Here is a 15,796-nt window from a genome sequence, read left to right as displayed (position 1 = left end):
ACCAGTTTCACCTCACAGCACCAGGGACCCGGGTTCAATTCCGGCCTTGGGCGACTGTCTGCGTGGAGTTCACACATTCACCCCGGGCCTGCGTGGGTTTCCTCCAGGTGCTCCGGTTTCCTCCCACAGTCCAAAGATGTACAGGTTAGCTGAATTGGCTATGCTAAATTGCCCATTCGTGTCCAAAGTCCATTGATTTTTGGTGGAACCAGACAATCCCAGTGGCATGCGGACTAGAAAATTCTGCCCAAAATGTGCAACATACACACGGTAACTAACTATTGAACAAACAGTTGTTAATACATGAGAACAGTGGGCAACTTGGGTAACTCAGTCACCCAGGATTGTGCATGCAATGTTTATAAGGATATTTGTACCCTTTGCCTGATATGAAAAGGGGTATGTTTAGGTTCTAAGATGTAAGCAAACTGATTAACACATCTGGCTTTCTGTAGTCATGTAAATATGCCATGAGGCTGCCTCTGGAGGTAGACATCTTAAGCCTACATTAATGTAGACTCTCACTGAGACAAGACACTGATGAAGACTGTTGTCCTTATACTTTAAAAAATACCACCATAAACAGGTTAGTCTGAATGGGCTGTAGCTTCTACGAAATAGATTAGCCGGGTGTGGTTTGCTATATTAATGGAGGAAAATATGATTTCATTTTGCAGATCCATTTCCATTGGAGGAATTTGGCTTTCCAGCTTGATAATAAGCATCTGAGAGATAATTTTATAGATATGTCGAAATAGGTAAGGGAAAGGAAAATAGTAATTGAGATACAAAGGGTTCAGAGAGCAATTTTAAGACATAGATCACTAAAGGTGATCAACATATAGACTGTCAGATAGAACACATGTGGCAGAAACCCCAAATCATTAAAGAAACAGTTTTATACTCCAGCAAGGATACCAAGATCTCCTTCAACAGATGACCAAAGATGGCCCAAATGGCCATGCTCATCATAATTATCTTGTGATGTATCTTTATAGGCTTCAGTAATATAAGGATTTTACTTTAAGACGCTGATAACAACATAGAAACAGGTTGTTTGCTCCGACCAGCTCATGCTGGTGTTTATCCTCTGCTCAAGCAGTAGTGAGGGCTTAAAGGGTTAATAGGCTGTATAAACTTAGTTTGTATTCCCTTGAGGAGTGATTTATTCAAGGTTGTTAAAACGATAAAGAGATATGACAGGGTAACGACTGTCTATTTCCATAGATGTGGAGGAATCAAAAACAAGATGATGTCATCTTAAAATTAGAGCTAGGCCATTTAGGTGTGAAATCAGGAAATAATTTGTTCACAAAAAGTGCTGAGAATCTTCAATTCTCTGCACAAAATGGCAGATTTTTTAGCCCTGGACTTTTAGATTTTTATTAAGGGATATGGACCAAAGGGAAATAAATGGAATTGAATACAGCTCAATGGCAGACAGGTACAGAGCAGAATAACCTATTCAAACCGAGAAATATGGTTCACGTGAGGAACTTCGACATTGGCTCTCTGTGGATTCTGGAAGTTATTCTCGAGAAAACGGGACTGGTGTCTTATAAGGTAAAAATCAGGGAGAAGACCTTAATGCAGCACGTAAATCAGCTCTGTCACAGGGGGAAACTGTTTCTATGGACGCCCACCATCAGCGTCCTGTGGATGGGAAACTCTGTTCTCTAAGAGCCAGTCACCTGGACAATGAAGATTATGGGTCAGACATGGAGGCAGAGGCGGTGGATACCCAGTCAGAGGTCACCACCGGTTATTCTGGAACCCACCCTTATAGTGGGTTCCAGAATAACCTAGGGGCAGCACGGTGGCACAGTGGTTAGCACTGCTGCTTCACAGCACCAGGGGCCCGGGTTTGATTCCTGGCTTGGGTCGCTGTCTATGTGGGGTTTGCACATTCTCCCTGTGTCTGTGTGGGTTTCCCCCGGATGCTCCGGCTTCCTTCCATACTCCAAAGGTGTGCTGGATAGGTGCATTGGCCATGCTAAATTCTCCCTCTGTCCCCAAACAGGCGCCAGAATGTGGTGACTAGGGCATTTTCACAGCGACTCCATTGCAGTGTTAATGTAAGCCTACTTGTGACACTAATAAATAAACTTTACTTAACTTTAAACCTATTCCTGTTCCTGTGTTCCTTGTGCTAATTCCATTTAGTCAATTTATTCCTATACTCCTTTGTACCAGTCTATTCTATTTTGAAAAGTTGAGAAGGTCTTTGCTTCTGTCACACATGTCAAGTATGCCCCTCCACTGTCAAGGCTCATTATCCTCATTGAAGTCCAATGATGGTTACCTCTTCCCATCAATCTCATGTTTTTCCAAACTTGGATCCAGAGGCTATCATAGATTGATGTAATGATTCAGGAAGCTTGACTGGAAAGGAACATGACTTATTACAGAATGCAAAGTGAAACCACTACCGCAGTGTACACACACTAGTCCCTATCTACAGTTAAGCAGGCCTGCCTTATAAAAGGCTCAGGTAATGAGTTCCAGCTGGGCAGGCCACTGCCTGCTACCAGCAGAACTCATACTCATCGAGCCCCACAGAGAGATCAGTCAGTGATTCCCCATGGACCTCATGGGGGTTATCACACCCCTTCCTTCACCTCCCCACCGTGAGTCCAAGGATTTTCCCTCAATCACATGATGATGGGGCCTTCTCCGTCTCTTTATGCGTGGCCTGATCTCCGCTTAGAGGGTCTGGTCGGGGACCGTGTGACGGATAGGTGAAAGCCTCTTCCATAACGAGCGTCGAAGAGCCACAATAAGGGGCTCATCCTCATTGGTGACCTCTGACTGGGAATGTGCTTCCTCTGTTTCCATGTCCGAGTCATAATCTTCATTGTCCAGGTGACTGACTCTTAGAGGACGGAGTTTCCCATCCACAGGTCAGTGTGAAGTTGGCGCGTCCATAGAAACAGCTGCCTCTGCGAAGGGTTCTCTGTGATGGAGGTGATCTACGTGCTTTTTTAAGGTTTTCTCCCTGATTTTTACCTTATAAGAAAGACACCAGTCCTGTTTTCTTGAGAATAACTCCCAGAATCAACAGACAGCCGTCGCTGAAGTTCCTCACCTGGACCGTATTTCTCGGTTTGAAGCCTCTATCCAGTCTCTCACAATGGCCCCTTTTCTGGGCTTCTTGTTTTAACTCGACATTGCTGGCCAAATTTAGGAACGTCAGGTTAAGCCTAGTCTGCCCATCAATAGCTTCCCCGGGGATATTTATAGTTAAAAAGGAAAGGTGCCAGCTTTGTTTCTAGAGAACCTGTGGTTTGTTTCTTCAAGGCATTTTTGAATGTCTGGACTGCCCGCTCAGCCAGGCCGTTTGAGGATGAGTGGTAGGATGCCGTGCAGATGCGCCTTACTCCATTCATTGTCATGTAGGTCTGAAACTCCCCGCTGGTAAATGGGATCCCATTGTCCGTCATGAGAACTTTGGGTATACAATGCATAATAAGAGATTGACGGAGTTACTCTATGGTATTGTAACAGGTAGTAGAGGCCATCCGGTGCACATTGATCCATTTTGAATGGGCATCAATGAGAACTTAAAACATGGAGCCTATAAATGGCCCTTCAAAATCTGCAAATACTCGCACCCAGGGTTTCCCCAGACATTCCCAAGGGTGCAACAAGGCTGCTGGTGGGGCCTTCTGGTTTTGTACAGCTTTACCAGGTTTTCACTATCACTGTCCATGCCAGGCCACCAGACATAGCTCCTTGTGAGCATTTTCATCTTAGGAATTCCTGGGCAGCCATTGTTCAACTCTTGAAATATTAGTCACTGGACTGGATATGGGACAACTACCTGGGCTACCCACAAGATGATGTCATCTTCTATACTCAACTCCTGATATTTAGAGAGATAAAGTTTCAAATCCTCTGTGGTCCACCACTTTGGACAATGTGATGTAGTTTTGCCAACATCAGGTCCTTTTGGGTGCATGCCTGAGTTTGCTTGGTGGATAGTGGCAGAGTGTCCATGAAGTTCAGTCATGACAACTTCATCCAACTTCGGAGGAAAAGGTAGGATGGTGGTCAGTGGCAGCCAGTTCATGGCATCCACATTGGCTATATGTCTCCCTGGACGATATTCTAAGGTATATTAATAGGCACCTAACAGAGTGCCCAGCATTGGAGGTTTGCCACAAACCTCTGTTGCCCAGCAACAGAGGTTTGTGGTTGGTTAATATGGTGAAATGCCGACCATCTGGGCATACTTCCTCTCTGCATCCACCAGGGTTTGCAATGTGCACGCAATTGGACATTCTATCCCATCGTCCCAATGGTGCGATAATACCGCTCCTATCCCATAGGGGGAGGCATCACAGCTTACAAAGAGTTGTCTCAGGGGTCATAATGGGCTAGTATATTTGCTGACAGCAATTGTTGTTTGATATTTGCAAAGGCTTTCTCTTGTGGTGTTTGCCATGACCAGTTCTGATTTTATTAATGGTATGTGGAGGGATGCCAGCAGGGTCGCCAAGTTCATATGAATCTTCCATAATAATTTATGACACCAAGGAAAGACTTCAATTCCGTTATGTTCCGTGGAGAAGGAGCCCCTTTTATGGCCTTCACCTTCTCTTTGGCAGGGTGTAATCCATCTTTGTCAACTCTGTACCTGAGGTATGTTACCTCGTTGACCTGGAACATCTATTTTTCCCTTTTTAATCGGATGCCAACATCAGGAAAAGGCTGTAAGACCTCCTCCAAACTCTTCAAATATTCCCTTGCAGTAGCTCCTGAGGTGAAAATATCATCCAGATAGACTGTCGCTCTAAGCACCCCTTGAAGGATGTTCTCCATCACCATAGAGTCCTTTGTGAGTATTTACGGTGACATACTTCCTGGATGACACCTTAAGCTCCAGTTGGAGGTAAGCGTGGCTCATGTTTAATTTGGAAAATATGTGACCCCCAGCCAGCTTTGCATACAAGTCTTCTATGCATTGCGTAGGACATCTGTCTAAACGGCAGGCTTTGTTGACAGTGGTCCCAACAATACATAAGGGCTCCCCAGTATACATGGTCAATCTAGCCTTAGCAGGCTTAAAGGTAAGATGCCCAATCAGAGTCGCCTAAAGGTTTGCTCCCCAATAATAGATACAGCAGCTCCGGTGTCTACTTCCGTGTCTAGGGGGTGGCCATTTACCTAGAGTTTAATCTTGATTGGAGCCACTTGGATGCGGAATCAATTCCTCATTAGCTGCATCAATTCTTCATTCTTAGGTTAATTTGTAATGCCCTGTCCTGAGGTGGCTTCGCCATTCGGCCTGGGTGGTACATGTTTTGCCTGTTTCAGTAGCCTTGTCTGGGGCGGATTCTATGATCACAAGTGCAGCATGGATATGCTCGCTCCTCACTGTATTGTGGAGAGATTTCCGATCTAGTTCTGGAATCTCATGGCCTCTGACTCCAATTGCCTTTTCTTAGCAGCAATTGGGAGACAACCAAGTCTGGGGACTTGGTTCTGCGGTATTGGGGTCACCCAAGGCTGAAGATTGCACTGTCTATGGACCCCTGAAGCTCCTGGGCTCCCTTTTCCTGTGTTTTCATGGGAAAGGACCAGTTCTATGGCTTTCTTGAGGTCCAGAGTTGATGCAGTCAGTAGCTTTCATTGGGTTGCAATATTATTAATTCCACGTACTAAACCATGCCTAACATTTCCGGAAGTGCTGACCCGTACTCAATGTTCCGCCAATTTCCACAGTCTCATCAAGAATTCAGTGACTGGTTCCCCAGGCAGTCTAGTTGTTGTGTTAAACTTGTGGCTTTGCAATATAACAAACGGTTTAGGGCCGTAGTGGTTCAATACCATATCTACCAAGTCGTTAAAAGATTCTGAATCCGGGGCTGCTGGGTAGGTTAAACATTTTATGATGCTGAAAGTTGGGGCCCTACAAGTGGTCAAGAGGATGACTTCTTGCTGGTCGTCTCCTTCTATCCCGTTTGCCCAGAAGAAATATCTAATTCCTCGGCGTACTGGGGCCAATCCTCCACACCCGCATCATAAGTTTCCAGTTTCTCGAACAGCGGCCTTTTCAATATCTCCCTGTCACTGCCTTACTAGGTTCATTGACAGGCGAGGCTGTCCGAAAATTTTCTTGTTCCTCATCAGCAATGTAATGACTCAGGAAGCCCGACTAGAAAGGAACATAATTTATTACAGAATGCAAAGTAAAACCACTACCGTGGTGTCCACACACTAGTCCCTGCCTGGGACTACAGTTCAGCAGGCCCAGTCCTGGGCCTGCCTTATGAAAGGCTCAGGTAATGAGTTCCAGCTGGGCAGGCCACTGTTTGTTACCAGGGGAATCAATCAGTGATTCCCCATGGACCCCACCGTGGGGGTTATCACAATTGAAGAGACCATTTTGGCAATTATCATTGTGATGTGAGTTTGGGGATGTAGCTTATGCAGGGAGTAAAAACCAACATGGACTGGGCAAAACATTACAATTTCTGTGTAGCTCAGTGAAGATGCAGGTAGGGGGAAAGGGTCTGTAGGATAGTGAGCTTGGAGGTTTGAATGTTTGTAGAAGTAGTGATGAAATAAAGGGAGACAAGAAAGTTAAAACAGAGAAAGACTGGCCAACATTCCTTGCTCAATCACTATCTTGCTGTGTATAAAATGACTTCAAAACAATTGATCGACTGTGAAGCACATTGGGATGTTCAGAAATCTAAATATGGTGTGTAACACAAGTTCTCCCCTTCTTGAAGATGAGAAGGGACCGTGCATCATATAAACTGCATAAAAGAAAAGGCTTTTCAAGGTTGCTATAGATTCTAACTATGGGATCAGTACTCAAGCTTTGCTTTACCTTACTCCCGCTGATAATGGCTCCATAGAGATATATCAGTCGTAGGTGGATTGTCTTTGGCAAGCTCTGGCTGTTCTTGAAACTTTCTGTGAAGATTGTGAACAAAAACAACAAACATGAGTTAGAATAATTCCAGGTGGGTACATTGAACTTGTATGATAAAGTCTTCATTCAATCAAGCTCTCTTGGCACACACCCATGGGAGAAATCACCTGTAAAACACCTGTCACTACTGTGAACAATTCATGGCTGCATGTGTATTGGAAATAGGATAGCATAGTTCTTATGTTCTAGTTCTTAAGTTCTTATACAGTGTGTCACACACAGAATAACATGGTGTGTCGCACACAGTGTTTCACACACAAGATAGCTAACAGTGTGCTGCACACAATGGGGATAATTTTGACATTGATTGCTTGTGTGAAATGGCCATCTCTTGTATATATCTCTTGTACTTTCCACTTTCATTGAGGTCACTGTAAATGAGAATCGGAAGGGATGTATAAAAGATTGACTCATCTGATATCACAAATTTCACCCCATCGCCAAATCTGAATTACTCCCTTCTCCCTCGTGTCACACGCTGGAAAGTACATAGCAAGGATAATTTTCAATTCTATTGACGGGTGAAAAATGAATGTTAGTGAATCAGCAGCCTCTTTTGTGCCTTTCCTGATTTGCTATTCTGTTGAAGTTCCAGCTCTCTGTAAGCCTGCCTGTAATATATTCCAAGGTCGGTGTTATCCTGTTTGGTAGATGTTCCCAGGTCTGTCTTATCCTGCACAGATACTCCCAGCCCTCTGTTACACTTACTGCACTCCAAGCTCCCTCTTATTCTGCCCATCTCTAATTGCCCTTGAGAAGATGGTGTTGAGCCACCTTCTTGAACTACTGCAGTCCATCTAGTGTAGTAACACCATAGCTTACTGGACAGCAGAGATCTCTGCACTCCTATATGCTCCAGAGACTTAGGACAATCTCCAGCAGGTACCCCAAAGCAATGCAGAATACCATCAGCAGTGTTTTGGCAAGATCCCTCAAATCCAATGTCAAGAATGGTCATCCAACAGCAAAGTCCTCTACCAAGCCAATATTCCCAACATCAAGGGTGTTATTCCATTCAAACCAGCTCTAGGCAGAACATGCCATTCATATACCTGACACCAGACTCCCAAAACAACTGCTCTACTTGGAACTCATGGCAGGAGACTTCCAGGAGGACAACTGAAAAGCTTTAGGAATATCCTCAAGTTCAAACATCCCCTTCAATTTATTGGAGGCCCTGGCTTGTGCCTAACCAAAATGGAGAAGATTCATTGAGGAAAACACTTAATACATCATGAGACTTCATTAGGAACTCACAGAGGTGAAGTCGAAGCATTGGAGAGAGAGCACCAACTTTCCAAACATTCATCTACCCAACCATCCAAAGACCACATACCCAGCATCTGTCAGAATCTGCAGATTGCGCATTGGACTTAAAAGCCATCTCAGAACACATCAAAATGGAGTGAAATAATTCTAAGGGTCTATGAAAACCAGGTACCCTACAGTGATGTTAGGAAGGGAGTTTCACATCTCTGACTTCGTGACAGTGAAGGAACAGCGATATGGCTCCTAGTTAGGATGGCTCCTAGTTAAGAACTTGCAAATGATGGTGTTCCCATGCATCTGCTGCACTTATCTGCTAGGTGATAGAGACCACCAGTTTGGAAAGTGCTGTCTAAGGAGACTTGTCAAGTTGCTGCAGTGGATCTTGGAGATGTTACACATTGTTGTCACTGTGTGATCGTGCTAGAGGGAATGAACATGTAAGGTGCTGGATGGTATGCCGTTGAAATGGACTGTATTGCCCTGGATGGTGTCAAGCTTGTTGAGTATAATTGGAACTGCACTCATCCTGGTAGGTGGAGGAGGAGTACTCTATCACAGTCCTGACCTGTGCCAGGTGGACAGACTTTGGGGGATCAGCTAGTGAGTTACTCACTGCAGAATTCCCAGCCTCTGACCTGTTCTTGTAGTCACAATATTTATATGGCTAGTCCAATCCAGTTTCTGGTCAATGGTATCCCCCATGATGTTAATAGTGGGGGGGGGGGGGGGATTCAGTGATGGCAATGTCATTGACTACCAAGGGGTGATTGTTAAATTCTCTCTTGTTGCAAATGGTCATTGACCAGCAGTTGTATGGCGTGAATGTTATGCATAACACAATCCCAGCCCTCTGCTACTGTCAGAGTTCTCACTTTTACTTACCATGGAAGAATGTGTCGAATTCCTGAGGTAAAACAGCTGGTGCAAATTTATATTTACTCATTTCCATGGAACTGATAATCTCTCTGGAACCAAAAAGATTGGCAGGAGTTAGGCTTTTAGCAGGTTCCATGCTAACAGCTAAACTTTGTAAGCAGATCACCAATCTCATTTTCAGACCTATGGGGAAACCCCATTGACAACAGAGGGACCAGAAGATCCTGCCACCAGCCAATGATGGGTCGCCTCTCCCACTGCAAAATACACAGTGGGTTGCGCAGAAAATGTCACCCCAAGTTCATTCGTTCATAAGATATAGGAGCAGAATTAGGCTATTCGGCCCATCGAGTCCACTCCACCATTCGATCACGGCTGAAATGCCCCTCATGCCCATTTTCCTGCCTTCTTCCCATAACCTTTCAACCCCACTATCAATTAAGAATCTGTCTAACTCCTCCTTAAATTTACTCACTGTCCCAGCATCCACCACACTTTGGGGTAGCGAATTTCACAGATTCACAACCCTTGGAGAGAAGTAGTTTCTCCTCAACTCTGTTTTAAATTTAAATAGGGCGGCACAGTAGCATAGTGGTTAGCACTGCTGCTTCACAGCTCCAGGGACCTGGGTTCGATTCCCGGCTCGGGTCACTGTCTGTATGGAGTTTGCACATTCTCCTCGTGTCTGCGTGGGTTTCCTCCGGGTGCTCCGGTTTCCTCCCACAGTCCAAAGATGTGCGGGTTAGGTTGATTGGCCATGCTAAAATTGCCCCTTAGTGTCCCGAGATGTGTAGGTTGGAGGGATTAGCGGGTAAAAATATGTAGGGATATGGGGGTAGGGCCTGGGTGGGATTGTGGTTGGTGCAGACTCGATGGTCCGAATGGCCTCTTCCTGCACTGTAGGGATTCTATGATTCTATGAAATTTGCTACCCCTTATCCTAAGACTATGACCTCTCGTCCTAGAATGCCCCGCCAGCGGAAGCACCCGCTCCACGTCTACCTTATCCACACCTTTTATCATTTTGAATACCTCAATTTGATCTCCCCTCAGTCTTCTAAATTCCAGAGAGTATAGGCCTAAACTGTCCAATCTCTCTTCACACGACAAACCCCTCATCTCTGGAATCAAATCTAGTGAACCTCCTCTGAACTGCCCCCTGTGCCACCACATCTTTCCTCATATAAGGGACCAAAACTGTGCACAATATTCCAGGTGCGGCCTCACCAATGCCTTGCATAGTTGCAACAATACTTCCTTACCTTTGTATCCTATTCCTTTAGCTATAAATGCCAACCTTCCATTCGCTTTCTTGATTATCTGCTGTACCTGAATGCTAGTTTTCTGTGACTCATGAACGAGGACACCCAGATCCCTCTGCACCGGAGCACCCCGAAGTCTCTCCCTATTTAATTAATAAGTTGCCTTCCCATTTTTGCGACCAAAATGCATGACCTCACACTTATCCACGTTAAACTCCATCTGCTACATTTTGGCCCGCTCTCCTAACCTATGCATATCCATTTCTAAGGTTCTTATTTCCTCATGGCAACTTACTGTCCCGCCTATAAGTCTTACTTATTAATTCCCAGGATGTCAGTATCATTAGCACAGTCAGTATTTATTGAGCAGTTCTGGTTTGATGCAACTGTTGACCCACTTTTGATGAAGAATTTCCTGACATCAGTCATGTTGTGAATCAATGTTTTCCAAACATAAACCTGCATCAGTACTCAATGAAGGCTGACACTTGAGTGCACGTTCTTTCTGGGTAACATCCATTACCCACTCAGGTGGGGATGGGAAACAAAAAGGCTGCCCTGGCCAGCGCCGCCCACGTCCCATTAAATATATTTTTCAAAAGGTGGAGGTGCAAAATCCCATGTAAAGAAGAGCACAGTTTTCCTGCTGTCCTGGTAGAAAATTATTCTTCAATGAAATGAGAACATGAAAGGGAACCCAAACCTCTGTTATTAATAATAAAAGGATAATAGAAACATAGAAAAAACAGGAGCACGAGGAGGCTCTTCGGCCCTTCAAGCCTGCTCCGCCAGTGATTATGATCATGGTTGATCATCTAACTTAATAGCCTAATCCTGCCTCCCCCCCATCCCCATATCCTAGAGAAACATAATCAATAGGTGAGGCCAATTAGAGACCAAAAGGAATTTCTTATGGAGGCCGTCTTCTGCCAATGTCATAGTGAAGGTGCAGGCAATAAAAAAATGGATGGGACAGAAATAGAAAAGAGGAAATAATTGACAAGTTGATCGTGGTCAAAGTAGAAAATCCACCCATTTCAGGTGGGATGAAGGAAGTGAGAGTAGAAATTGAGAGGGCTCCAGTCACAATCCTCCAATGTTCATTATATATGGGATAGTGCCAGGAGCATTGCAAATATTACCACCCAGTTTACAAAAAGGACAGGGGAATAAATCCAGAAATGACAGACCCATCAGTCTAATGTTGATGGTGGGGAAACTTTTGGAAAAATTATTCCAAGAGAAAATTATTGGCACTTGGAAAAAATTAAAGCCAGCACAGGTTTGCTTGAAAAGGATTGAGCGGTGCACTAGTTATGATATATGCAATGGCGATCCAGTAGTTTGGGCTAATAATCCAGAGAATGGAGTTCAAATTCCACCCTGAGGCTTTGAGAATTAGAACCCATTTAACAACTTCTTGATATTAAAAAGATGTTATCAACAATCTAAATGACTTTGAATGGATCCTTTTTTAGCATGGCCTATCTGTAATTCGAATCCCCTGACAATGTTGTTGGCCGGAATTTTACCGGCATGCCCGCCCGAGGCTCGTAGGATCCCGCCCGAGGCCAATGGAGAATGCCGTTCTGCGAGCCTCCGGGGCGGACCTGCCAGTAAAATTGCGACCGTTGACTCTCAGTTTGATGCAACAAAGGATGGCCAACAAATACTGACCTTGATGCCTAGCTTCCAAAAATGAATTAAAGGAACGTCATCCAAAGTAGGTGAAGAAAATTTTCCAAGACTTGTGGGTGAAATGTGAGACAAGGATCTTCAAGTGACTTCACCGCGGCACAGGGTGAGAGCAAGGGTGCGCAGGAAAAGTGCCGGGGGCTGGGGTGTGTGGAGCGGAATTAGCCTACAGTTTTCTGAACTTGCTCAGGTTTAGGGAATACTGGGTGTGGGAAGATCAGCAAGGAGAGCTTGAGAGAAGTTGGTCCTCAAGCTCATGTCCTCAACAATAAGTGGGGTCATTTATTAGGTAATCATTGTGCACCGGTCATGTATACTCACCCTTTCAAATGCCGCCTCCAGATTTGATATGGATCGAACAGGCATTCACACAGGTGCAGTGCATACATTGTTAATTGCTCAACCTTTGAGGTCTCTGATAAAACCTTCTCCTGTGGTCCCTTCTTTAACTAGAAATGAACACAAAGTAAAATGAAAAAACTGTTTGTCAGAAGGAAACAATTACAGCACAATATACATATATTTAAATAACACTTCAGGCCTAGTGGTTAGCACTGCTGCCTCACAGCGCCAGAGACTCGGGTTCAGTTCTGTTCCAGCTTCGACTCACTGTCTGTGTGGAGTTTGGGCGTCCTCCCCCTGTCTGCGTGGGTTTCCTTCGGGTGCTCCGGTTTCCTTCCACACTCCAAAGATGTGTGGGTTAGGTTGATTGAGCAAGCAAAATTGTCCCTCAGTGTCAGGGGAACTAACAGGGTAAATATGTGGGGTTACAGGGATAGGGCCTGGGTGGGATTATTGTTGATGCAGGCTCGATGGGCTGAATGGATTCTGTGATTCTAATTTTTCATAGTGCTGCTCCAAACACTTTTACAGCAGATGCAGCAATGAGTAAGATATAGGGTGGGATTTTATAGCCTTGCTCAAGCGAAACCAGAAATTCCTGCCCAAGGTGAACAGACCTTTCTGTTGTCTGTCCTTCGCTCGCTCCGATTCCGTAGCGGGTGGGGCGGTAGAATTCCGGTGATAGAGTAAGCCTCCCTTAACATGGCCCCAACACTCACATGGCACATCATGGGTTCAATATATGGATAAAGTTCTATTTATTCTATCCCAATTATATGTCTTATATAGTAATCACAAGACAAAAGCTGGTTATTCAACCCAACAGATCCTGGTGTGCACACTCTAACGAGCTTTCTCTCAGCCTTATTCATCTCCCCCCATCAACAGATTTTTCTATTCCTTTCTTCCTCAGGTGTTTAGCTTGCTTCTCCTCAAATGCATCTATGTTATTTGCATCAAGCACCCTCTATGGTAATGAATTCCACATTCTAACCACTCTCTGGCTAAAGACATTTCTCCTGAATTCCCTATTAGTTTTCTTAATGACTATCTTATATTTATAGACTGGGCTTTTGTGTCTGCATTCGCTGGACAATATGGCAAGAACAGCTGACTGTACAGCTGGCGTGCTGCACACTGATTTTTTCGCCTTGTCCAGCACTTAGAGGAAAAAACAGAAAATTCAGTCCTTAGTCTCTAAATCTGGTCTTGCCTTAAGTGAAAACATCGGGTGGGATCCTCCCAAAAAATTTCTAAGTGTCGAATTCACGTAAAAACTGGAGTAAATCCTGCTGGTCTTTTCAGCGTGAGTTTCAAAATGAATTTTCCACACTCTGTGCACTGGATAGTGCACGAAAAATTAATAAAGTTTATTTATTTATTAATCAGAAGTAGGGCTTACATTAATACTGCAATGAAGTTACTTCCCCTCGTCGCCACATTTTGGCACCGGTTCGGGTCAATGCACCCAACCTGCACGTCTTTCGGACTGTGAGAGGAAAGCAGAGCACCTGGAATCACGCTAAAAATCTGTGGGCGGGGCCTATTCCCGCTGGAGAGGCCGCCAGCAGAGCGCTGAGCGGGCCACTGCGTATGCACCAATCTGTCAGTGCCAAGATCGACACATGTGCAGTAGCCCTGCACTGCCAGCCTCCCAATCATTGGCCAGCTCGACCGCTGGCCAGCCCCGCGACCCTGCATCACTGCCCCTCTGACCCTCCCAACGGCCCGATCGCTGGCCCCACGAACATGTCCGGGATAGCCTCAACCCCTCCCCCCTCCGTTCATGGCCCGCCTCGATCTCCCCCGCTCCCGGCAGCTCCGATCTCCCGATTTCCCACCCCCCAAAACCGGCTGCCCCGACCAACCCCCCAAATCAGCCCTGCCCCCCGACAGGCTGACCCATCCCATCCCGATGCCCAACCCCGAACGCTGGCCACCATCCCTCTGTCACCGATCCTGAGTGCAGAGTGGCAGCGGGCCCTCCCACCCCCACTGATCACTCCCTCCCAGAGGTCCCACCCCATTATGCCCTGCCCCATTATGCCCTGCCCCCATGGCACTGCACAATGTCCGGTGGGCAGTACTAAGGTGCCCCCTGGACATTGGCTCTTTGCCCCTTGGGCAGTGCCAGGGGGCCAGGCTGGCACTGCCAAGCTGGCAATGCCCGGGGGCTCAACCCACTCAGCCGCCAGTTCCCTGCAATTGGGGAGCTATAATAAACCCCACTGGAGTGAACCACTCCTGGCGGGGGGGAGGGGGCGAGACACTAGCGGGCCCAGAGATTTCAAACCTGGGGCCGCAAATGGGACTTAAAATAGATTCAAACAAGTATTACCATAATTTATGCAGCTCCACGCCGATTTATGGTGCGGAGCTGACGGCGCTGGAAATCCGGCTGCCAGAGACTCGCGGAGGCCTTGGCGCCCAGCGGGGAGCCGGCAAAACGGCTTCTGCTCGAGTCTCCCGGCAGACAATTGACCCCATCATCTCTGTGCGTATTGTTTCAAACCCTTTCATAATCTTAAAAATCGCCATCAGGTCATTGGAGAAAAGGGAAGAGCCTGTTCAATCTTTCCTGACAAATATAACTTCAGCTATGTCACCATTCCAGTGAATCCTATGCGCATCTTTTCCAGTGCCTCTATATCACTGTAATATGGAGACCAGAATTGTTCACAATCCTCCAGCTATGCTTTAACCAAGGTTGTAAACAAGTTTAATATAACTTTTCTGCTTTGTAATTCTATTCCCAGTTGGCGAGATGGCTTGTGTGCGGCTCAGAAGAATGCCAACAGCACAGGTTTGATCCTGGAGGTGGTAGACCATGGACCTGCCTCCTTGTCCTGCCCCTGGGCGCGGAAGGCAATGATAAACTATCACTGACAATAATCGTCAAGAAAAACAGCTCAGGACAAAACATCAGCAGGCAATATGCTAAGGACTTGCCTTTGGGCAGAGCACACATAAATAGTTAATCTTCCTATGAAATATGCACATATCTCTTTACAAAATCTCATATTCCAATTGCCTGTCCATTGTGCAAGTTTATTAATGTCTTCCTGTATTTTGCTGCAGTCTTCCTCTTTATTAACTATACCCCTGAATTTGGGGTTATCAGCAAACTTTCAGATTCTACTTCCAATTCCCAAGTCCAAATTATGAACAACAGTGGATCTTTGTGCAACACTGCTTTCTACTCTTTGCCAATTTAACTAACCAACTTTTGACTTATGTATTGCTGCAAAAAGAGACATGCTGTCTTCGCTTTTCATCTTCTGTTCATCAGGACAGATCACAAGATTACCAACAATAAAGGGAACAACATATTATACTGCATAAGAAGGGAGTATTGATTGGTTGGCAAGTGGATTCTGATTAGTGAGGTGTTGCCTTGGAGAAAGCAGCA

General features: G+C 45.5%; 1 protein-coding gene across 4 annotated transcripts in view; it reads right to left on the bottom strand.

Annotated features, from left to right (window-relative positions):
* The window catches only part of nbeal2 (neurobeachin-like 2), a 231,847-nt gene that overhangs the window by 115,689 nt on the left and 100,362 nt on the right, over positions 1-15,796 (bottom strand). For all 4 annotated transcript variants that reach the window (XM_078215895.1, XM_078215897.1, XM_078215899.1 and 1 more), the window contains exons 5-7: positions 12,367-12,494; positions 9,095-9,177; positions 6,839-6,924 (exon numbers count right to left, since the gene is read on the bottom strand). In XM_078215895.1, coding sequence (XP_078072021.1) covers positions 6,839-6,924; positions 9,095-9,177; positions 12,367-12,494 — 297 coding nt within the window. The remainder of the gene's footprint in view (positions 1-6,838; positions 6,925-9,094; positions 9,178-12,366; positions 12,495-15,796) is intronic.

The sequence above is a fragment of the Mustelus asterias genome, chromosome 7 (genome assembly GCF_964213995.1).
Source record: "Mustelus asterias chromosome 7, sMusAst1.hap1.1, whole genome shotgun sequence".
Lineage (NCBI taxonomy): Eukaryota > Metazoa > Chordata > Chondrichthyes > Carcharhiniformes > Triakidae > Mustelus > Mustelus asterias.
Note: the sequence above shows the minus strand (reverse complement) of the source record. Positions and strands in the feature narration are given on the sequence as shown.